Source organism: Periplaneta americana, chromosome 15, assembly GCF_040183065.1.
Source record: "Periplaneta americana isolate PAMFEO1 chromosome 15, P.americana_PAMFEO1_priV1, whole genome shotgun sequence".
Taxonomy (NCBI): domain Eukaryota; kingdom Metazoa; phylum Arthropoda; class Insecta; order Blattodea; family Blattidae; genus Periplaneta; species Periplaneta americana.
This window is the reverse complement of record NC_091131.1, coordinates 45,714,562-45,738,938: the sequence shown is the minus strand read 5'-3', so window position 1 is coordinate 45,738,938 and position 24,377 is coordinate 45,714,562. Positions and strand designations below refer to the sequence as shown.

At 36.2% G+C, this 24,377-nt stretch overlaps 1 protein-coding gene across 2 annotated transcripts in view; it reads right to left on the bottom strand.

The window, feature by feature from the left end:
* Positions 1 to 12,051: 12,051 nt before the first annotated feature.
* The window catches only part of LOC138714846 (beta-1,3-glucosyltransferase), a 291,403-nt gene continuing 279,077 nt past the window's right edge, over positions 12,052 to 24,377 (bottom strand). For both annotated transcript variants that reach the window (XM_069847042.1, XM_069847041.1), the window contains exons 4-11: positions 24,287 to 24,363; positions 23,498 to 23,609; positions 21,960 to 22,096; positions 19,363 to 19,543; positions 17,636 to 17,771; positions 17,217 to 17,370; positions 15,684 to 15,957; positions 12,052 to 12,322 (exon numbers count right to left, since the gene is read on the bottom strand). In XM_069847042.1, coding sequence (XP_069703143.1) covers positions 12,158 to 12,322; positions 15,684 to 15,957; positions 17,217 to 17,370; positions 17,636 to 17,771; positions 19,363 to 19,543; positions 21,960 to 22,096; positions 23,498 to 23,609; positions 24,287 to 24,363 — 1,236 coding nt within the window. In that variant the 3' untranslated portion in view covers positions 12,052 to 12,157. The remainder of the gene's footprint in view (positions 12,323 to 15,683; positions 15,958 to 17,216; positions 17,371 to 17,635; positions 17,772 to 19,362; positions 19,544 to 21,959; positions 22,097 to 23,497; positions 23,610 to 24,286; positions 24,364 to 24,377) is intronic.

The following is a 24,377-nucleotide window of genomic DNA, read 5'->3' as shown; positions in this document are numbered from 1 at the left end:
ATTTTGTTGTCGCCCTATGAGAATGTGCCCAGTCTTACCAGCAAGCATTGAAAATATTCCTCCTGCACATAGTAGGGGCTTTATATCTGACCAGTTGTTTCGAGCTGAAAAGAAATTAAGAAAAAAAAAATAACTTAAATAAATAAACTAAATATGATCATAACGAGGTGTGGGATTATTCAAAAGCTTGGAAATTTTTAAAAGTGCTGAAACTTTTTTAATTTAGTAAGTTTTATATTAGAATTCATTTGTATAATAAGTTAATATAAACTACAAATATGACTGCCATTTTATTCTTCAGTTATTAATAGTTTCTCTCCCAAGGTCTGTGCAGCGTACAGAAGAAAATCTGTGAAATGTTGACAATTTTTCGCAGTATTTGGTAAATTATGTATTGAAATCATAGTAATACAAACTGAGATTAATTCGCGTCCACAGAAAACACAATAACTAGAGTATTAATAATTCTATTAATTTTGATTTGTTACATTTTGAAATAAACATTGCTAAAATAACGGAAATTAAACTATTCAAACCAAGAACTACAGTGATAAACATTAGACTGCTTTTTTTTTTATTAATGAAGGGTTTATACTTTTTCTTTTACTTAAGTTTCATTTATATCAAAGTAGTGGCAATTTCAAACGTGTCCAGGCTTTCGAGTGATTTCTATTCATTGTCTTAAAAGCATCTTGAGAATACAATTTTCTGTGTGTATTATTTAAAAACGTCAACTGAATTAAAAAAATAGCAATAACTAAATTAAAGAACAGTTTTGTTTTGTTAGTTACAACTAAATAGCCTATATCATGATTTTTCATTCTTGATTATACTCTTTTAATATTTATATAATCTTCACTGTTCTATATAAATTACACTTTTAACACTTACACTATAATTACTGATTACTATGGAGTTATTTAAATTAAATAAAATAAATAAAAGCTTCACTGTGTTAAGACTTGAATTACAGTGTTAATTTACCTGATTGACTAGTTTCGAATTCTAAAATTTCTAGGATTCAGAGGATGATGGATATAACTTAGAAACTATTCAGGTAAAATAACACCATAATTTAAATATTAACATAGTGGAGTTATTTATTTAATTTAAATAACTTAATAGTTCACCAGTAAATATGTCAGTTTCTTCATTAAAAAAGAAATTCCCACATTACATGTATGTACTGTATGAATATGATTGTCTAGCACTTATATTCTGCATTTTTCTTATCTTAAATAGGTTTGCTTTCTAACTTGTCTGTAAATTAAATAATTTCTTTGTTAATTTTGTGTCCAAACTGTAATTATAAAACAATAGTATGTTTTTAATTCTTGCGAAGGATTTAGAAGAAGAAAAACATTGCATATTGGTATTTAATTTCAATGCTTTAATAAACCTAACATGTAAATCAGTGGCGGTTCCTCGGGGGAGGGAAGGGAGGAACGTCCTCCTCACAATTTTCTTCTTCTGAAAGTAAATACCAAATAAAATATGTGCCTTAAAATTCGAGGAAGATTCCATAATTTTTAAGTTCACAGCTATAAGTAAACCTTGGTTGATCGAGTTTTAAACGACTCGCTCATGTGCTGTAGAAAACTGTGAGAAGGATGCGAGATTGTTTGTGTGGAGGAAAGCCAATCCTTTCCTCCTTTACTGCAGTTAACACACATAGACAACAGCGCACTATCGGCCAGGGAAAGAAGCAGAGTTTTAAAGCAAGTAAATGAACGGAGAGGGAGGAGATCCTCCTCTGAATCAGCGCATGGGCGGGAAATAGAAACGGGCTGGTCGTGCAGCAAACTCGCTATCGCTGCTTTCTAACGATGTTGCATTCAACCAGACTAACACATCTTGGAGGAGGCACAATAAAAACAGTTTTAACGCAAAGTTACAAGACACCATATAAACTTTGTTTAAATTATAAATGAAAATATATTCCATGTTGAATCTTTCGTACACTACTTTTGACACTTGAATATAAATAATTGATTAAATGGCGATCTTACTCGTGTTAATTATGTAAGCATGTGCGGCTTACAGCTGTTTCGGTTCTACTTGACACCATCCTCAGAGCCTTCTTTGTCTCGGCGTCATCTCAACTTCGCTGATTCTCAACCGAAAATATATTATTCATTGCACTTTATATGTATAGGGTACTATTCATGATTTGAAACTTTCGAGGATATTTGAAAGTTAAAGTCGGGTTTGTATAAAACAAAGAGGAAGTAGTTCTACGTTAGTATCGTAGATCATTTTGGACACTGAAATTCACTTCCATTCGTTGTCTACTAGACAGGACAACATCCAAGTTGTGAGTTTTGTACAAATATATTTGAAATTGAAAGTACTCAGAACTACATTATTTTTAACATAAAAAAAATTAATCGGCCAAGGGCAGCTTTGAAAAATAATGGTAGTATGACTTTACAAGAACTGACATTCTTCAAAAGTATGTGATACTGAACATGTAAACTGTACATGTGGCAGCACAGACCACGTGGGTGGGTGCAGTGTTCTCGCTTTCCTAACAGATTATTTTCCATTCCCACTTCCGTAAAACGGTTCTGATTACGTGTTAGTAGCTGGTCTCTTCCAACACGTGTGATGCTGTAATGTACGGGAAAATGCTGCGAGGTTGTGAATTTCCTTGTAATGGTTAATTTATGCAATTATTCAACAATAAATGGAAGTGAAAACATATTATATTTTGGACAATTATTTAGGAAACTCAGTTTACAAGAACAGATTATTGCTATACAAAAGGGAAGCCAATCCGAACACTATCTTGTCTTACATGTATGCCTTTAGGCTAATTTGTAGCAGGTGTCATTTTGTGCAGTTAACTTCTTTCCTCCTCTTAAGAAATATGCGGGAGCCGCCACTGATGTAAATCCTAAATGGTTTGGTTGATAGTCGATAGGATGTTTATGATGTGTGCGCTCTTGTAAGTTGATGTGACATAGGCAGGACTGGAACATGATGATAATAATTGCATTACCTCGGTAGTAATGGCGAAGCATGAAATCAAGACTAAGGCATGCACTATGCAACTACTTTAATTTATCTCAAGAAAGTGGTCGTTATCACATAATATTCCTTATTTATTATTATTATTATTATTATTATTATTATTATTATTATTATTATTATTATTATACAGAATAAAGTTGTATTCTTTAATATGCAAAATGTAATTTTGTCGACTTAGCGGGTACCAATATATTTATAGGCTGTGTGAAATCCAGTTGCTTTTAATTTAGACACTGGTCTGTACCGAAAAAATAAGCTGTAATTTGCTTTTCCTCATAGCTCGTATGTCGAAAAGGTTTTAATTTAAGTTTTCCAACGTCACACTGACACACACCTCGTTACAGTCACCCATTTTCACATTAAATAAAACAACAAAACACAACTTTATCTTCTCACTGATCTGAAAGAAACTTGAGCACTTCACATATCACGAAATCATGATTCAATGAAAAGTAAATTAAGAAATGTACGCGTTTTGAATGGTGGATAAACAGTGTCCATTTCCTGTTGTGATGAAAAATATCATTGTCGGAATAACTATAAAAAATAAACGCTCAAGCTGGCAGAAAACTGTGCGTCAGTCCACCACTGCCATATAGCATGCAGAGTTACCTTCTGCTTTTATGGTACCCGAACTGACTAGTATTTCAACCTAACAAACCCTTCCTCTGCTCGGCGCTTTCCTGAGATCTGTGAACAGTAATACACTCTGAGGCTTCAGAAGACATTTTTGTCGAACACTGCATAGAGGGCATATAATTACATGCAATTTAACCTGGTTATATTTAAACTATTTAACATTTGCGCGGAAAGTAAAACAAGAAAAATAAATATAAATAAAATAATGTAGTAATAATAATAACAATAAAAATATTTGAACTATAGAGAGTGTGTTTTTTTTAAATTATAGGGTATGCAGTACAAGCATAGCATGCTCTGAATATTCGCCATTGCTCAGTAGTGTGTGTACAATACTTTCTCGCTGCAATCATTTTAGAAAAATTTAGGAACAAATATAGCCACTGCATAATTGGTAAATGTTCATCATTTCAACTCCACTTCGTATCAGCGCCAAATTTTAATTTTGGTCCAGGGAAAATATTGATATTTTATGAAAATATTTTTTGTGAGTTTTTGTAAAATACCAGTATTTCCCCTAGACAAAAAAAACAATATGGCTTTACTACAAAGTGGCAGTGATGTGCTGAATATTTAGTTAATCTTTTTATTAAATATCGGTAAATGTCATTGCTAGAGGGATAATTTAATACGTATAAAATCCTCGATAAATAGTTTTCCTCTCCACCACCTACACACATTTCAGTTGATATAACCAGGTGTGGGCACCGACGTTATGAATAAGGATTATCAATTAACAATTGTTATTTATAATTGCAATAAAAAAGAAGTTTTAATTAATTCCTTTTATTCAATAAAGCGTGTAACCATCATCGATTGTGATTTATCAGTGATGAATTATACTGTTATTCTTATTTAGTGTGCAAGACTTATTTTGTGTTAGAGTTCTGAAAACTCGTGATGAATTCTCTGAATCGTAAGACAAAAGTGCAGTCGAATATAAGTATCATGCAGTACAGTTGTGGACCATTGTTATACCAGAAAATAAAGAAAATTGAATTTTCTTTCAGAATTATGGAAAGAAGTTGGCAGTCGACCATTTTAAGAATAGCAGGAAAGAAATCCAAGGTAAGGTGCTTCATAATTACAAAGAACATTTTCCTTCTCTGACTTCCATCCCTGCATTTAGAGTCTGATATTGAAATGTTTTCGCACATGACTATTGTTGCATTTCTGATTAGATTAAAGATAAAAGTTCAGGTTTTCACAATCCACAAGCCGTCACTCAAATGCTTTTAAAGTCAGTTCAGAAATGAATACAAAATATATGAGTAAAATGAATGTGAAAGGATAGTTACACAGAGTGAAACGTAAATACTGTCATTAATTTCAGGGGGTTATTCTTCGAAATATTTCAAACAAAAAGTTTAATACGATTTTGTTCTTTTCTGCTTCCTTTCCGAAATAAGAATTGTTTTATGTGAAACATTTCATAGCTTGTTTTGGTAAAGCCATTGATTTAATTTCCTATATGCTCAGTTAATTTAAGAGAGCAGTAAATGTAAACGAAAAGTTACATTTGTCCACATCTAATTTCTGCGCATTTAAAGGAAGAAACTAATATTCTTTCAACAATTTATTATCATAATATATAATAATAATCGGAGGATTAATATTATTCATAGCTTATTTCATTCTGTTGATTAGACATAAATCTTACAGAAAATTGTGTTTATTTAATTATTTATTCTAATTCCTGTATAGACATTACATGCGTCACTTTTTCCGAGGTTTGTCTCAACTGTAAGGCGAATATCAGATCATTCCATTGCAAATCCTCGAACTCACCTCGCTAAATAACATTTCGCTATCACCAATCCCATCGATATTAGATAATGGCGTGGCTAATGTAAAGATAAAGATAAGTCTACAAGTTCCATTAGGGCAAGGGTCTTCGGCGCAGGGCTAGCTTTCTTTGTTACTTGCTATGGGCGCTACTCCTGGCAAGGATTAGACATATTCACTTTTCTTTTTACTAAGTCTGTAAGTCTTCACAGTATTGTTCGTAGCCCCTAGCATATTTTAAACTGTCTTTCTTTCTTCCAGATGTCTCCAGGATGCCCTGCATTTTTCCGACCCGGTCCACTGTCCACCTGCCTCCTTCCGTCCAACCCACGAGTGGTCTGCCGTTGTTCCTGTTTCCTATCCTTAGGTCCCACGTTGTTAGCGCCCATCTCGTTGGATTAATGTGCACACGTGTAGTTCTGTGTGTTGAAGCTCCGGACCTCCTTAAAGCGAACATTCTCATGGCGCAGACAAAAAAAGTTAATATTTTTTTCTTCAATGTTACTAATATCAAAATAAATGCTTATACAAATTTTGGCCACTCGAGTACAATTACGAGGGTCTTCCAGAAGGTAAGCTTCCTTGGGGCGTTTACAGAAAGAAAACACAATTTCATAAAACGATTTTTAAAAACAGATACAGCAATTATTGAGCTATTTTTTAACATATTCCCCACCGAAATTGAGACATTTTTCATACCGTGGGATCAACTTTTGTATCTCTGTGTCGTAGAAGTCTACCACCTGGGATCGGAACCAGTGTGTGACAGTCGTCTGCACTTCTCTGTTGATCCCATGGTATGACAAATGTCTCGGGTCTGGTGAGGAATATAATGAAAAATAGCTCAACAATTATTACTGTATCGGTTCGAATAAAACTTTCCATGAAATTGAGCGTTCTTTCTATAAACGGCCCCAGAGAAACGTACTTTCTAAGGGCCCTCGTAATTGCGCTCGAGAGGCCAAAAGTTGTATAAGCACTTATTTTGACATTGTTAAAATGGCGGAAGAAAAAAAAACTTTATCTGTCCTCATGAGACTGTTTGCTGTTAGTAGTAATTCCCATCTCTTGTAACAAGATGTCATAACTAGTTTGCAACAGGAGTGGCACTGCTGTTTTTCACGGTAAACTTTGAATAAGTTATAATATTATGTGGTTTACTTTCTTAGAGATTAGCATTTTTTGTTTACTAGCTATTTGTTATTGATTAAGGCTGATTCACAATAAACCGGTAACGGAAACTACAACGAGAACGAGAACGGAAATAATGTTAAAATAAATGTTTGTGAACAAGCCTTTATTTTATTGAATTGTGCCTTTTCTGATATTTGTCTCCTTTCTCATTGTAAAGTGCATAAAAAGTATTGTGATGCTGTGAACAAGTAGATTTCGAGATTTTAACGGCATCACATGTAAGCAACCTTACAACGAAAAAAGTAGGATTTTGACATGCCGTATGTCTGTGTCCAGCGATTTCTACTAGAAAATTGGACGAATTTAGCTCCGTATTTTTGAAGTAGTTTGTCTGAGAATGATGCACGTAGGGTAATATAGTTAGTCGATTCTCGCGATCAGGATAAATGCGAAATAAGTCCAAAATATGCTGTCAAAATAAGTAATTTTATGTTTAAAAAACTTGTTAAGTAGTAGGTCTACATCACTGTAGTTTTTTTATCCACGATAAAATGCGAAATTGAGTACAAAATGCGAAATATATGTGTTTCTGCGAAATAGGGCAAAATTGCATTTTACGAGAATTTTTTATTTTTGTAAAAACCGTAGGTCTATCTATCTAAAAGGCACGCTACATAAAGGTACTTACATTTCTTTTCATCACTCAATGAAAGAATTGTATTCCAATGGATGCCATCCCATTGTGGAATCCTGGGAAACGAGAATGCGGATGCTTTAGCAAAGAAGGGCAGCACTGCTACTTACAAACCTGTTACTAAATCTACGTATTACTCTGTGAAAAGATTTATTAAATCTACATACTTAGACTTCAACAAACAAAATTTAATAACACAATCTTAAGGGAAAAAATGGCACTCTCTGCATCATAAACCACAGTTAATTCCCGATTTACCACGAAAATAGTCTGTGGCTGCATTTAGATTGGCAACAGGCCATGACTGTTTGGCCAAGCACCTGCATAGAATTGGAATATATCAGTCCCCTAACTGCTCATTGTGCAACTCAAACCAAGAAATCAGTGGCGGCTGATTGACTGAGGCAAGTGAGGCCGGGCCTCAGTCACTTGGCTTAACTGAAATCAAATTTTGTGTTTTTATATAATGTATTAGTTATTTGAATGAAGCATATATCGCTGTAGAAGCATTTGAAAACTGTGATGTATATAGACCTGTTTTGCAGTAAAATTTGTTCCTGAGGCCAGGATTGCTCGTGCCGGATCTGGCTTGTGATGTATATAGACCTGTTTTGCAGTAAAATTTGTTCCTGAGGCTAGAATCGTTCGTGCCGGGTCTGGCTGAATGCATTTTTCATATCCTTTCGCGGGCTTTGAGTTTACGCTTAAAACGTTGTAGCTGAGGCACAATTCGTCTGGCCTGGTCAGGTTTCACTCGTCCCATCCATGGGCCGACCTCAAGGGTAGAGTGGGGTGGGAATAGCAGTGGTCACTTGTCTTCCTAACTAGGCCATAAATAACAAAATTCCAGCTCTTTGGCAGGCAGAGACCCACTCGATTCTCTCCCCTTATGTCTCAGTTTATGACATAAGCGAGGGTGTTCTACTATTGTACTTCGTAGTACAGTAGTGAATCTGGGCCAATGTTATGTATTTCGGGAAAATATAAACAGAAACAAATGAGAGAAATAATGCTGGTGCAGTTGATTCATTGTTAGAGTGTCCTTTATCGAGAAGAAATAATACTGAAAGAAAGGAAGTTTTAAATAAAGAGAGATACCTACGACATCGCTGATAATTTTTCTGACACATAATCTTAAAACGCGAGTTTCTATTGCATCCTGGTATGGGCAACATAAATGGGTAAGTGGTAATGTGATGGAAAATAAACTTCTCTTGGCCTTGTTTGTTGCTGTCAAAGAAAAAAAATAAAAAGAAAAGAAAGAAAGGGGAATTTCAACACATAATATGGGATGCTTCATCACACTGAAACAATCACTGAAACTCAGAACATAACAGCTTATTTGGTGAGTGAAATTATTATTTTTCATTGATACTAATAAGAATAGACTAATAATAATAGTAGTAGTAATAATAATAATAATAATACAGTAATAATGATATTAATAATATAATAACAATAATAATTAATATCATAAATAAACATTTCCTATCGGAGGCACTTAAACTAGTTGCATCTGGCCTCACCGAGGATTTCGATCACCGGCCGCTACTGCAAGAAATGGATTCGGAACACCTCAAAATCTGTGCTTCAGTGGCTGACCATGATAATATCTTTGAAAAATATTGGAGTGCAAGAGGTCAAATGGCTTTATTGTCAAACGCCTGGCATTAGAAAACAACAACAACATTTCTTTTCAGGTAGTTTGATCACACCTTCATCTTGGTTTTTTCAGACCGAATAGCACACAGGAATCTAACCTACCTGACACTCAATTTGTTGTTATTTGTACCGTTATCTCGAGTTTTCAACTAATCTATCCGGTGCTGCTGCTAGAATATTGGCTGCCTATGCGATCTGTTTAATTCCTCTGTTCACTCACAAATAGGGTTGCCAACTTTTTTTGAAGAAAATACGGGAGATTAAGGAATCGACAAAATTTCACATAGAAAATTGGCAAATTGTTTCGATCAATTACTGAAAAGACAGCTTTGTTCTACACCTCGCCAGCCAGGATTAAATTAAGTGTATTTTGAGACAGATTTTGTCTCGCGTAATAGTTACAGTTTGCAGCTCTGATTTCATTAGATGTGTCGTGCTCCTGTTTTGAACATTTATCCAATTATTGTTCCAGAGATAAAACATCCTCCTTGTATGAGCATTACTACTTGGTGTGCTTAGAACAAAACTAGCCGGTTTTTATTTGTTTATAAATCCCATTTCTGGCAAGCATTACTTTCTAAAAAGGATGCATATTTTAATGCATTTCTTGAACAACTAAACTCATCATATAAACAATCATAATTCACGACAAAATCAAATGTTTAGAATATTTTTACATTATGCAAAAAATAAGAGAGAAAAATGCTCGAAGAGAAGAAAAGTAAGGGAGCCGGAGACTGTTAAAAATTAGGGGCAAATACAGGAGATCCAGGGAAATTCGGGAGGGTTGGCAACCCTGCTCACAAACAAGTTATATGTGGTAGCGAGTGATTGTGACTGAGTAACAAGATGGGTCTGGATAAAATCACACCGTATCTTTCAGCATGGTCTAGGATTTAAAACCTTCCTGTAAACAACCTGTTGGCAGTCACCTGGCCAAAGCGCCCCCACTTTTCAAGAAACAATCCATCATTGGCTTTGCAAGTGCAGCACATAAAGAAAAATATTGTTTGTTTCTACCGACAATTACAAACATTTAGACTAACAAATCTTTAGACCAACAGTGACCAAAGCGGGTGTCGTAATTACATCGTGTAATCACAGACATTCAAACGGGTACGAGGAGTTTCTGTACATTGCTGTTTTTTTTTCATTCACGTATTGAAGGCAAGCAGTGGCGGTATCATGGCGCTCTACAAACTGTCTCTACAAGCAGTGAGAGGTGGTTTCGTAAAGAATGAGAAGAAGAACGTTTTTGTTGTTCTGTCGGACAAAATGTAATGTGTTTACTTTGCTCAACGGTTCAATTAGGAGTATATAGAAACATTAATTGCCACGCTGAATAATTTATTATTATTATTATTATTATTATTATTATTATTATTATTATCATTATTATTATTATTACTTACTTACAAATGGCTTTTAAGGAACCCGAAGGTTCATTGCCGCCCTCACATAAGCCCGCCATCGGTCCCTATCCTGTGCAAGATTAATCCAATCCCTATCATCATATCCCACCTCCCTCAAATCCATTTTAATATTATCCTCCCATCTACGTCTCGGCCTCCCCAAAGATCTTTTTCCCTCCGGTCTCCCAACTAACATTCTATATGCATTCCTGGATTCGCTCATACGTGTTACATGCCCTGCCCATCGCAAACGTCTGGATTTAATGTTCCTAATTATGTCAGGTGAAGAATACAATGCGTGCAGTTCTGAATTGTGTAACTTTCTCCATTCTCCTGTAACTTCATCCCTCTTAGCCCCCTTATTATTACTATTATTATTATTATTATTATTATTATTATTATTATTATTACTGCTGCTGCTACTACTACTACTACTACTACTACTACTACTACTACTACTACTGCTACTGCTGCTGCTGCTGCTGCTGCTGCTGCTGCTACTGCTACTGCTACTGCTACTGTTACTGTTACTGTTACTGCGACTGCTACTGCTACCGACCACTAAGTATGTGTTTCTATAATTCTGTACGTGCATGAATATTGATATTTTTAGATCTCCTCCCTAGAAGGATAAAATTATTAAGTTTTACCTCAATTTTAATCTTCTTAACCTTCAGATGAGGGTAACTATTTATTACTTATTCATTTACTAATAATAATATTGTAGAAAAACTGATTCAATATTATGTGCCAAGGAACTGTTAAACGTCAGGAATTGACATGTCTTAAATCATAGCCAGGAAGAGAAAGATGAGATAAATAAATGTAAGGAAGTCAGCTACCTAATGGGGTTTGAAATATCTCCTGCTCTAAAGCCTTTTAATAGAACAGAATTTCTCAAAAGAGTAATGATTAAAATAGCTTAAATAACTTGGCCATAAGAAGTTTTTAATTTTGAAAAACTACGAATTTCTCGACCAAGTATCGAGAGAAGAATTTAGAAAATTCCTGATTATATTCAAGAGGAAGGTTAAAAAAAAAGCAAGAAAAATCGTATATTATTCACTGGCTCTTGATGACAGCAGTGACATTACTGATACAGCAAAGCTTGAGGATTTTGTTCGCGGGATTGATCAAGGTGTTAAAACAGGAACCACCACTGGTTGTAGTTTTCATGCCAAGTACCTTTCCTCCGTCTCCTTACTTCATAGGCTGTCTGTCGCATGTAATCACTGCAGCTCGAGTTTTGGTCACCGCTGCTTTAGACTATATTTCTGCTGACAAGTTGTTTTAAATTATCCGATGATATCCAAAGAAATTATAAATCTATCATTCTCAACAAAATAACTAGATTAAGTAATTTAGGGTCGCTGTCTGTCGATTTACTTGGCAACAATGGAGAATGGATTTTGCTTAAAACAATTTTGGAGGAGTCTAAATTGATTTAAAATGTCATAGTACAGTATTAAACAATAGTAATTTTTATTGCATTTTAAATATGTTGCATGTAAGTTAAGGGTAAATTTGCCAAGTAATTTTCCAAAAACTTGCTCCCCCCCCCCCTCCAGTCTTAAATTTCTGGCTACGCCACTGCCTGCTGGGATAGGTTGATATGGTTTGGTTTAGAATAAATAGAACTTCATTTCATAGTCTTTTATCTCAATCCAAAAAGGTTAATTAAAAAGTATCATCTATTTTTATAAAGTATACATTTATTATAACGTTACAAGAAGCCTGTTATACAAAATATAAAATAAAGTTTCTTTCTAAGCGCGGCACTATGTTGAAAACACTAGATTTAAAGCTCAATATGTTCTTGTGAGCGACCTTCCGCTTCCATTGCTTGATCGACTTCTGAAAACCACTTGCTGTACACTTTGATAGGGTCGATCATCCAGTGCTTGTGGAAAGAAACAGGGAGCTGCAAGTCCAAATACTCTGGAGCGTAGTCCAAGGGCCGTGCCTGAATAACACAGAGAAAAACATCACTATAAATTAATTGCAATACATTTAAAATAATTATGTGAACATGTGCTTACGCCAATCTTGGACCATTCTCCTCAATTAAAGTAACCGTTATTAACATTCAATTTAAGTGATTGCGATGTAATTATTGATAATAGATAAGTTCTTAATCAAGGAAATTATCCAAAATAAAACTGCAATGGAACAGAATGAAAAATTGGGTTGTAGTAACGACAATGAAACAATAGTTAAAGTCCATCATCCCTGCAAGGGTGAACAAAGCAGTGAAAGAGAAGAGGTTGTAGTGCATAAGGGCCGTAGTTATCAACCATATTGCGTTGATCAGTTTCCATGAGTATTATACGAAAATCAGACGAAATTATTTTCTGTAAAATGTGTAAGGGAATTTTTGAGAAACAGCAGTCCTGCCTCCACAATATTTCAAAGAAGTAGAATACGAGGAAGATAAAAAAAAAATCGAGGTGGGCTGCTCCCATTTGCGCTGCATATGCCTCGATATTGTGGATTTTTTTCTCTTTACCCAACTTCATTCGCGAATTTTTACAATTTAACTTGTCGACTGTTGATTGTTGCTCAATTGATATTGTAGCCTGGTTCGTTACGAATTGTTTGACACCACTGGGAACGTTCTATCGCTTCGCATTCTCGAGTTACACTGCCTCGGTTGCCACGCAACCAGCCAATTCGTGTTTTAACTTCCCTCTCCCGCATAACTTTAGATGACGTCACACGCCCCAACTAAAGGTCGTGTTGGATACATAGATCTTTTGTCTGTCGATCGCCGTTTACTTCATTGGAGTATGTTATGTAGTTTAGAAATTATAGGCGCTGCAAAATTGGCAATTCTCTTTCACTTTTTTTTCGTAATATTTCCCTGGGTTTGTACATGTCACAGCGACTCCTAATTTAGTATATTTCGTTCCACAATGTCTGACGTAAACACTGCTGGCCCAGAGAGAGAGAGAGAAGGATAATTATTACTATTGGACCAATGGTAAGAGATCTCATTCCACGCTTATCTTCAAGTTGGGCAGTCTGAAGCGTTCTACCTCCTCCCAACGTCAAGACAAGCGTGGAATAAGACCTCTGCCATTGGCTGAATAGCAATCATCTCCTTCCTCTCTCTGCCGGTAATGTTTACGTCGCCTGTCAGACGTTCTGGAACGAAGTATAGATGTTGTTAACAATTGTACTGTGAATGGATGTCACCTCATTATAAGAATACTGCAGAACCTCGGCAGAATGCCAGATGATGCTGTGAATCATATATTGATATAAATAGAGGTACGTCAGTGGGAAGAAGTAAGGGACAGGAAAGATGTAACTTAAGAGGTTGGTGCATGAGTGACAAAACATAGAAAGTGATAAAGTGAAAATAGTACGCATGAGTGACAAAACTTAGGAACGTGATAAAGTGAAAATAGTACGCATGAGTGACAAAACATAGAAAAGTGATAAAGTGAAAATAGTACGCATGAGTGACAAAACTTAGGAAAGTGATAAAGTGAAAATGGTACGCATGAGTGACAAAACATAGAAAAGTGATAAAGTGAAAATAGTACGCATGAGTGACAAAACTTAGGAAAGTGATAAAGTGAAAATAGTACGCATGAGTGACAAAACTTAGGAACGTGATAAAGTGAAAATAGTACGCATGAGTGACAAAACATAGAAAAGTGATAAAGTGAAAATAGTACGCATGAGTGACAAAACTTAGGAAAGTGATAAAGTGAAAATGGTACGCATGAGTGACAAAACATAGAAAAGTGATAAAGTGAAAATAGTACGCATGAGTGACAAAACTTAGGAAAGTGATAAAGTGAAAATAGTACGCATGAGTGACAAAACTTAGGAACGTGATAAAGTGAAAATAGTACGCATGAGTGACAAAACATAGAAAAGTGATAAAGTGAAAATAGTACGCATGAGTGACAAAACTTAGGAAAGTGATAAAGTGAAAATGGTAATGGTGACAAAAGACGGTAAGGCAAGGGAATAATAGTGAGATAAGATACAGTACAAGTAATAACCAGGAAGTGATAATAAGTAAGTAGTGATACAAATATAATAGAGAAAGTGGGAATGGAAATGTAATGAAAGTGTAGAAACTAGTTCGTCTGAAAATATACAGATTAGATTAATGGGAATAAGTGGTCAATGAACGTTAGTGATTCAAGTGAATAAATAAGATGACAACTATGGAAGAGTTCAACTTAATGTAAACAATGTTGGGAACAATTAATAAGGAAGTGAGCCACCAAGCGTGACTCAGTCGGTTAAGGCGCTTGCCTGCCGGTCTGAAGTTGCGCTCGGGCCCGGGTTCGATCCCCGCTTGGACTGATTACCTGGTTGGGTTTTTTCCGAGGTTTTCTCCAACCGTAAAGTGAACGTCAGGTATTCTAAGGCGAATCCTCGGCCTCATCTCGCCAAATACCATCTCACTATCACCAATCTCATCGACGCTAAATAACCTAGTAGTTGATACAGCGATTATGTCTCGTGGCGAGAATATTGTACGAAATGGAAATATAAAAATTGGAAATTTATCCTTTGAAGAGGTGGAAAAATTCAAATACCTGGGAGCAACAGTAACAAATATAAATGATACTCGGGAGGAAATTAAACACAGAATAAATATGGGAAATGCGTGTTATTATTCGGTTGAGAAGCTTTTATCATCCAGTCTGCTGTCAAAAAATCTGAAAGTTAGAATTTATAAAACAGTTATATTACTGATTGTTCTTTATGGTTGTGAAACTTAGACTCTCACTTTGAGAGAGGAACATAGGTTAAGGGTGTTTGAGAATAAGATGCTTAGGAAAATATTTGGGGCTAAAAGGAATGAAGTTACAGGAGAATGGAGAAAGTTACACAACACAGAACTGCACGCAATATATTCTTCACCTGACATAATTAGGAACATTAAATCCAGACGTTTGAGACGGGCAGGGCATGTAGCACGTATGGGCGAATCCATAAATGCATATAGAGTATTAGTTGGAAGGCCGGAGGGAAAAAGACCTTTGGGGAGGCCGAGACGTAGATGGGAAGATAATATTAAAATGGATTTGAGGGAGGTGGGATATGATGATAGAGACTGGATTAATCTTGCTCAGGATAGGGACCAATGGCGGGCTTATGTGAGGGCGGCAATGAACCTCCGGGTTCCTTAAAAGCCAGTAAGTAAGTAAGCAGAATATGTATCCAAGAGACTGATGGCACTGTATGCAGAAATGTGAAGGGCCATCACGACCGATGTAAGCTGGTGGAATAAATATATCATATCATATTGCTGTAAGTGCTATTCCTAAATAATTGTGACACACAATGAGACAAACCTGGTGAAAGAGCGGCGAATGCGTTATAGGAATGCCGAGTCTGGCCAGACAGATGCCAAGGAACATGTCGTCAGGCGTGGAGTTTGACGGGCACTGGCAGTAGGCAGAAGTCGCTATCCGATGGACCGCCGCAATGGAGAACACCATTCCACCACCTCCTGTGATGTAGTTGTAGCCTTGAGGTGCCTGCTGTACGTTGTAGCCGTACCTCTCACCGATGGCTACGGTCTTACTGGAGTCAAAGCAGCTCAGTAATTGCTGAAGTCTGGCAACACTGAGAAGAAGAATTCAATTACTGTAAAATATATTCAAATCCAGGACTTGAAATTTTAAATTAGATTTTATAGAACTGTATTTCAGTTTTTTTATAGCTTTTAAAATGCCATTTTGGATTTTATATACAGGGTGATAAAAAAAGTGACACAATATACTATTCACCTCCTTCCTAATTGTCAACCAATAATGGGAGAAGGCGTTACTTAAGTAGACTTTCAAAGAAGGAGAATATTTTTGCATTTTTTATACTTAATAATAACTCAAAAAGTAGTAGTCAGATTCTAATAAGGAAAAAAGCATGTTGAAAAGTAGCCTATTGTTTGCAGATTTCTAAGATGTTTCGTAAGTTGTTCCCCTATAATTTATTGTATTCATCTATTTGCTATGGATGTCTAGCAATACGCGCAGTTTGAGTGGAAATGTCGACATGAGTTCATTAACAGTTCCCTTATTATTTATTCTTTTCTTGTAATGCTGGTGGTTTAACTACGCTTTGAAACGTAGAGGTTATTCAGCATTCATATTCGACTTGTGCAAGAAAGGCGTATACATTTTGCATGGGGCACTCTATTACGCTTAGGCTTCTTACAAAATGAATAAATCTACGAAACAGCTTCCACAATATTACTTCCCTTTCGGAGGAATCCATGTTAAGGATTTTATCTCCTTTTAAAATTATCGCCATCGGCTGGTTTTGAACCCGCGAACCTCGGATCCAAGGTAACTATAAGACTGATTAGATTAGTGATCATTAAACATTACGTCATGTAAAATACAGCTCGCAATACACAGCAAAGGGGAAGGTAGAAAGGAGAGGATACCCAAACTGCTTAACGTTGAATGAACAAGTGATGGCTAAGGGAAGGAAGATCATACCTTACCCTTCCGCTCTACTTGTGTATTAAGGGATTGACTCGCGAGTCAAGAAATGCTTACCACTGGACTCGACTAATGAGGACGATTTGTTTTCTTGTTAAAGGTACACATATGAATAAAAGAAACATAGGTAAGTTAATAAAATATGATAATCTTTTAAGTACTGCAGAAACACTGCATTTAATCTTTGAAGGCTATAACTATCCGAGGAAATGGTAGGCTTAAAAGTATTTCAGTAATTTATTTGGAATGTTAAAATAGTATTAGAAAGCGAGAGGAAAAATGCTTAAGCTACGTATATCTTGTTAGTTACCATTAGAGAAAAATAACGTAATTTATGAACAGTTCAATGAATTATACAATGAAGAACTGGATTTCTACCTTAAAATCGTATCATCATCTGCAATCACAACCCATTTAATATCTGGTGCGGTCGGGGCAAACGTTGCGACGTATCTCAAAATGGCCATGGTTTTCCCACAGTGACCATGCTCTGTGTTAGGGATACCCAAATCAATGGTTGGGATTGATTTATCTGCAAGAAAGAGAAGCAACGTTAACAAGATAGTAATTGGCCTGCTTGTAATGGTGGCTACTCTTAATGTGGCCAGGTGGTGTTTTTGTATTAACGCAATTTTCGGAAGACCCATAGTCTAATTCTAAAACAATTTTAATAATCTGGAAACAACATTTTAACATTATTACATTCGATTTTAATGTTATAAATTATAATATGCACTGCATTTTTATACACGAATGCCACTAGCTACAAACAGATACGCCGATATCGTGAATCTTACCTTCTTCTTCACTGAAGAATCCGATGTGGACTGCGTATTTAGCCCACGTGTTTTTCACAATTGGAATTCTGTCTTGGTGGTACTTACTGCACGTCTTAACACCAAAATACATGGACTCCTTTGCTACTGGGTCAGCCTAAAAAATGAATTATTGTGTTTACAAGTTATTTACAAAATAACATCGAATATAAGAATTATTGCTTATAGTATGATAGGTTGAAGATATGTACAGTAGTGGCAAAAAAAAAAAAAAAAACCGGACCGACCCTTGTAGCTGATTTCAGAGCCTTGTTCACTCAGAGCACGATAGACTGGTAACTAAGACTTTCGTGGTTCGAATCCTTCCTGAGAAGAAACTTTTTTTTGTTCCTCATTCATATTTATTCCCAATACTTTTTGATTGCTGGTAAAATTCATGTTCTGAAAATAATAAGGTAATTAAGTAATAAAATATCGCTGCAATCGAAAAGTATTGGGTATCAATTTGAATAAGGAACAAAAAAAAAGTTTCCGTGGCTCAGTCGGGTAAGGCGCTTGCCTGCCGCTCTGAAGTTGCGCTCGGGCGCGGGTTCGATCCCCGCTTGGGCTGATCACCTGGTTGGGTTTTTTCCGAGGTTTTTCCCAACCGTAAGGTTAATGCCAGGTAATCTATGGCGAATCATTAATTGCTGATTAATATTTGTTACTTATAATGAAACTAACATCTGTCCATTCTTATTATCATCATTAATTTCTCTAAATAGATTTACAAAACCTCTAACGGCAATTACATTAATATTCTCATTATAAAAATATATTTTTAGATTTATATATATATTTTTTTTTTCTCCCTGTAACATAATTCTAGTAAGCTTATATTAAATTAATTTTCATCATTTTACTAGCTATCAAAAATATTAAATTAATTATAATTGATTGAATTAAATTAGCTCATAAATTAAGTTACTACTTTACCTGATAGGTTTATCTAAATTTAAATAAATATGTAGTCTACGAATCGTTAAAATTGAAGAATATTTCTGAAGAACCTTTTAAGTGTAGTTTATAATTTAAATATGTATTGTATTGATTAAGGCTGGTTGAGTGGAAGAGAAGGCCTTATGGCCTTAACTCTGCCAGCGAAAATAAAACATTATTATTATTATTATTATTATTATTATTATTATTATTATTATTATTATAATCCTCGGCCTCATCTCGCCAAATACCATCTCACTATCACCAATCTCATCGACGCTAAATAACCTCGTATTTGATACAGCGTCGTTAAATAACCAACTAAAAAAACAAACAAGCTGTAAACAACAATGATTACGCATAGAAATGCTCCAAATGTCACGTGACATAATTATGCACAATAAATATCGTCATTTGATATGAATAATATACAGGGCGACCCATATTATATCCAACATTTTATTGCAATGTAGTAGCGTAAACAGCCAGGTTAAGTGACCTATTCCACTGCTGAAATGTATTGTGTTCCGTACCATTGAAATGAAGTGATAGCGAGATAAGGCCGAGGATTCATCATAGATTACCTGACATTCGCCTTGCGGTTGGAGAAAGCCTCGGAAAACCCAACAAAGTAATCATCCCAAGCCGGAATCGAACCCGCGTCCGAGCGCAACTCCGGATCGACAGGCAGGCGCCTTAGCCGACTGAGCCGGTGGCGTATGTCTATGTTTCTCGCCGTTAACCTGGTAATCAAGGCACAGGATACGTACACAAGGCTGAACCTCGAGGACATATGAGGCACATTGCGGCTGGTTCCTAAGGCACAAACGGGAGGAGTGAGTGAGAGCCGGACCTTTTCCGCTGTCCCAAATGTACAGAGCCAGCTCATGGGACGGGTCGATGGAGAAGTCTACGTCAGGGCGATTGCCGTGGTTCATCTGGAGAGCAATTCTGCAATCAAACAAAGAACACCTATGGATCTAGATAAACAAGATAGTTAAGTGGGTATATTCGAAGTTTCAGCATTCAAATTCAGCCAAGAACGACGGAATTTGAAGGGTTGTACAAATCTGAGATTTTAGGCTTTCATGTTGATTAAGTGATGTAATCTTTGGGTTTCGCAATCTTGCGTTGAACTTCTCCTTGTTTGCAACTTGCAACTTTGTCTTGATATGATCTTCCTCCATTTTGTGAGCTCTTCAGACATGTCGAACCGACCAAGCAGGCGAACCTCAAAGTCTCACAAGGGAAGATTGCAATTGGGAAATATGATTTTTAATTAAAGCAGTATCAGGCTTTTCCGACTTGAAGAGTAGACGACATTACACCAAGATTATAGGCGTAAATGGTCGCCATTTTTTAAAATCAGTTGTAAAATGGTAATGTCATTCTCATTAGTTTATTAACAAAGCATCAATTGCACCTTGTACACCATCAGCAAACTAGCACGTCACGGGTTGTAGTAGGCCTGTAGGCGAACTATTCCCAATCCTTTGAATATCTCGGACCTCTTGTAGCTCATGTTTCATTTTCGCGGACCACCTAAGATATTTTGCATAATTTAGGCCCATGATATGCATTGATATATTATACTCATTAAATATCTGGATAATGTAGTGAATTAAGAGCCTTAATAAATTTATAGCGATATCCTATAGCATTTTAGTTTCAGTTTTGAATATTATCTAAAAATACGTAAGTACACAGTTGTTTCATATGAGGGGTTCGGGAGTAAAACATGGTAAGTGACATTTTAGTATTTTGAAGTTATTAGGAGGTAAACATTTATATATGCAATTGTTTGTATAGTTACCAGGAAAGTGAAATCTATATAGCTACTTTTTCTTCTGTTGAGTTGTTGGAAAACTAACTACTGCATTAGACGCAGAATGTAAGATACCATATTATACGCTACATATCTTATTTTTGACCAAAATGTCAGTTACCGTATTTTACGCCCGAGCCCCTCATATTGTCACAGCATGTGTTCGATGTAAAAATGCAACCAATATTACTATAAGGTTGTCAATGGAATGGTACATGTTGTCTTGCAGCTGTCAGTTTTGTGAAGTCTGGCTCAATTGCAGAGACTCGAAGTTCCAAGTCTTAACTTCACATTAAGTTTACTTCCATAATTTTTCTTCAAGAAAACCAAAGCAGGAATTGTATGCTTACATAAGTATGCTGATGCAAATGACATTGAATATTATACAGAGTATACACTGTTTGTTCAACAATAACTTTGGAATAAAGTGAGATAAAATTTTATTCTCGTTTTTGGGGAAATTGTAGCTTAATGTAGGTGTTCGAAGTGTCCACCATCAGCATCTAAACACTGTCAATGCTGCCGAAATGCTCCACGAACTACGTTCTATAAGTGTCCACTATAGCTGCATATGACATTTCGATTTATTCTCGTAGCGCATCCAGTGTAGCTGGCTTTTCCCGATAAACAGCATTCTTTAGAGTCCCCCATAGGTAGAAATCGAGAGGTGTTAGGTCTGGCGACCGTGCTGGGTACTCAACAGCATCGTCTGGGTAGAGTTTAATCCAGTTACCCCTGACATCTCAATGGTAGTGGACTGGGGCGCCATCTGGTTGCAGATAAAACCTCTCGTCCCCATACAGCTCTCGGATGGTTCGAATCCCGGTACCGGAGATAATTTTTCTCCGCTCCACCGATCCTTCGTCATATGATAACGCAGAATTCCTGAACGGAAATATATGTACTTCGGTACATCATAGTAATATGTTACGCGTAATTAATCACTTTGTGATTCAAGACGGCGCTTGTTCCGTCGGATCCCGGCCACTTAGTCACTCGTAATGAGTGCACCTTTGCACATTAGTATGTTGCACATTGTGCCACTGTCACACATCTGTGACACAGTGCATGAGGGTTGGCCACTAAAGGGAAACTAAGAGGTGGAGCTTAAACTGAGAGGATTCAATCCAGCATCGGAATTGGAATCCGGTGTAGCTTAGTGGAGAGAGCGTCAGCACGTAGAGCTGTAAACCCGAGTTCGAACCCCGGTGCCGGAGAGAATTTTTCTCCGCTCCACCGATCCTTCATCAAATTAGTAGAGGTTCGCGGACCACAGGTTGGTAACCGCTGCTGTAATGGTCGTAAGTCTACCTCAAAATTAAGTTTACTTCTGTATCTGTCCATCAAGAAGACCAGAGCAGAAAATGTACTCTTACACAGGTATGCTAGTGTAAATGGTACGTATTAACTATTGTATTGCAGTTCCGGAAATATCAGGATAAATGGGAGGTGCATGCATCCACGATTTCTAAGCCTGAACCAGAAGATAATTCTAATAATTCTATTTTGACAGGAAAACCATTACTAATTTTGTTAACTTACTTCTTTAATAATGCTTGACTCATGGCAAATCCTGATGCAAAGTGAGGGTATTTAAATCGCTCTGGATCATCTGAGAAGGCAAAATGGTGGATGATTGTGGCTTCTCTGTCATGTAGCGCATGACCTATGAACATTTCCTGTAACAGAATAAAATAAATATTATATCTAAACTATTAAAATACTACATTTAAATATCGGGGAAACTAAATTGAATAATGAATATACTGTAGTAATAAAATTATATACAGTGCGTACTTTTATCTTTCCACGCTCGCATGAGTGCAGCTGCGCTGTGCACTGCCGCGTCCGCTCTACATCCGTGAGCGTGGAAAGATAAAATGTATGCATTATACAATGCCCGCCTCTGTAGCTCAGTGGATAACGCTAGTGTTTCCCACTCAAGCTGTTCGTAGTTTCCACGTGGGCGGATATTTATCTTCATTTCACGGGCTAGCTGTTTGTCCCTTGTCTTGTAGAATACTTATCCTGAGATGTTTCCGCGGTTGCCCTATATCGTGCTGACCATACGGTCAGGGAGCCCGCAATGTGAGATTGTTCAGTCCTCCATTAAACCGCATTGGCTTGTAAGTTAGAAAGTAAAACAAGACAAAGAAAGAAACAAGACTAGTTACATTCTTTGAACAAATAGAATACCGGTTATAGCATTCACATTTAAATTATTGCTCCGTGTCGAACTAACAACAAATAACTTCACATCAAGATTTACTCGTATCTTCAGAACACTTCACATATTAATAGCATTTCTGACGACTACAAAGAAAATTATGTCGCAAACATTATTGTTGAAAGGTGAACATCCACACGCGACTGAGTCACTGGCGTAGTAAGGTAGACTGGTTTTCCGAAGCTGCGGTTAGGCGCGGATTCGAGTTCCGGAAGAGTTGATTACTTGATCACAAGAGCACAATTTTTGTCTTACCAGGAAATTTGAGATGAAAACCATCCTTATTTTAGCTCTAGCCAGAAATGCCATCCTAGCATTATAAACTGGCTGTTATTATATTCAATATCGTGCGTAATCGGCTTATTATAGCACGCGTGCCAATGAAAGAACTGACGTATTCGCGATGACGTAATATCGGAACGCTTGCTATCTTGCTTACCGTTTCAACGCGCGACGTAACAAATTAAATGCAGGACAGAAGGTAACGTATCATTTATTTCCTATCTTTAACAATTTTGTATCACTTTTATAATATCACATAAAACAGTTGTGTGTTTCAGAGACACTATGTTAACAAAATAAAGGAACATTTGTAACATAACCTGCAAGGTCATCCATTTCTCTTTATTCATTGTCAATGTCAGGCACAACTAATCGGTACGAACAAATGAAGACTCTGTCAGCTATGGATCCCGAATTTCTTTCATAATTTATTTCCTACAATTTATAATGGTAAGATGCCATAAAGTGTTGTATCCAACTCGTGGATAATCTTATTATGACACTATTATCACTATTCACTCAAGCCATAATCATCAAGATTATCCACTTGTTGCATAAATAGTTCTATTACCTCATTGGCACTGAAGTTATTGAAAAGCTCCAGCATCTGATTTAAGTTGAATCTTGTGTGACTTTCACAGAAGATGATCCAAGAACTGTTGGCTCCGTGCAGTGCGTACAGTCTGCAACAAATAACAGTTCAAGATCAAATATGTTATCAAAGAAACTAGTAGATCGGAAGTATGGGCATCAATTTAGCATCATTCACTTGAACAAACCTAGATGTTGATACAGCGTCGTAAAATAACCCAATAAAATAAAAAAAAATAAAATAAAATTCACTTGAACATGTTTATACAATGATGGTGACACTATTTGTTGACTAGGCATTACCTTAGCCGATTTTAACAGCAAATGAGACCAAGTATCATGATGTGAATGGCTTTTAATCGTTCCACGCAATTACGGGAATTCTACCACTTGCACCAACATTTACACTAGATATAAATTAAAATAACTAGACCTACTCTAAATCTCACAAATAATAATGATAATAATAACACGACAAATTATTGGGTGGGCTCAGGGCTTATGAGCTTATATAAGTTAGTTCACTGGATTTTACGAATCTCTTGCTTTCTTTTTGTAGAGACCGTTATTTTTATTTATGTAAGAGATACAGGGGGAATTGTAGATTTTAAATTTTATGTATTATTACCATATCGTCAGCACAAGCTGAAATATTAAAATTTGCTTCTTGATTCAATATTGCATGCCATAACTAACATTTTTTTTTTCATGTTTGAATGATATTAATACGAGTATAAATATTGAAAAGAGTAGGTGAAATGCTACTTACCGGGACAAAATAGGAAACACCGTCCAGGCTCCAGGATGGGGAAAGTCTTCATGTGTTAGATGAACGATGGGGATAACCTATGCAGACAAAG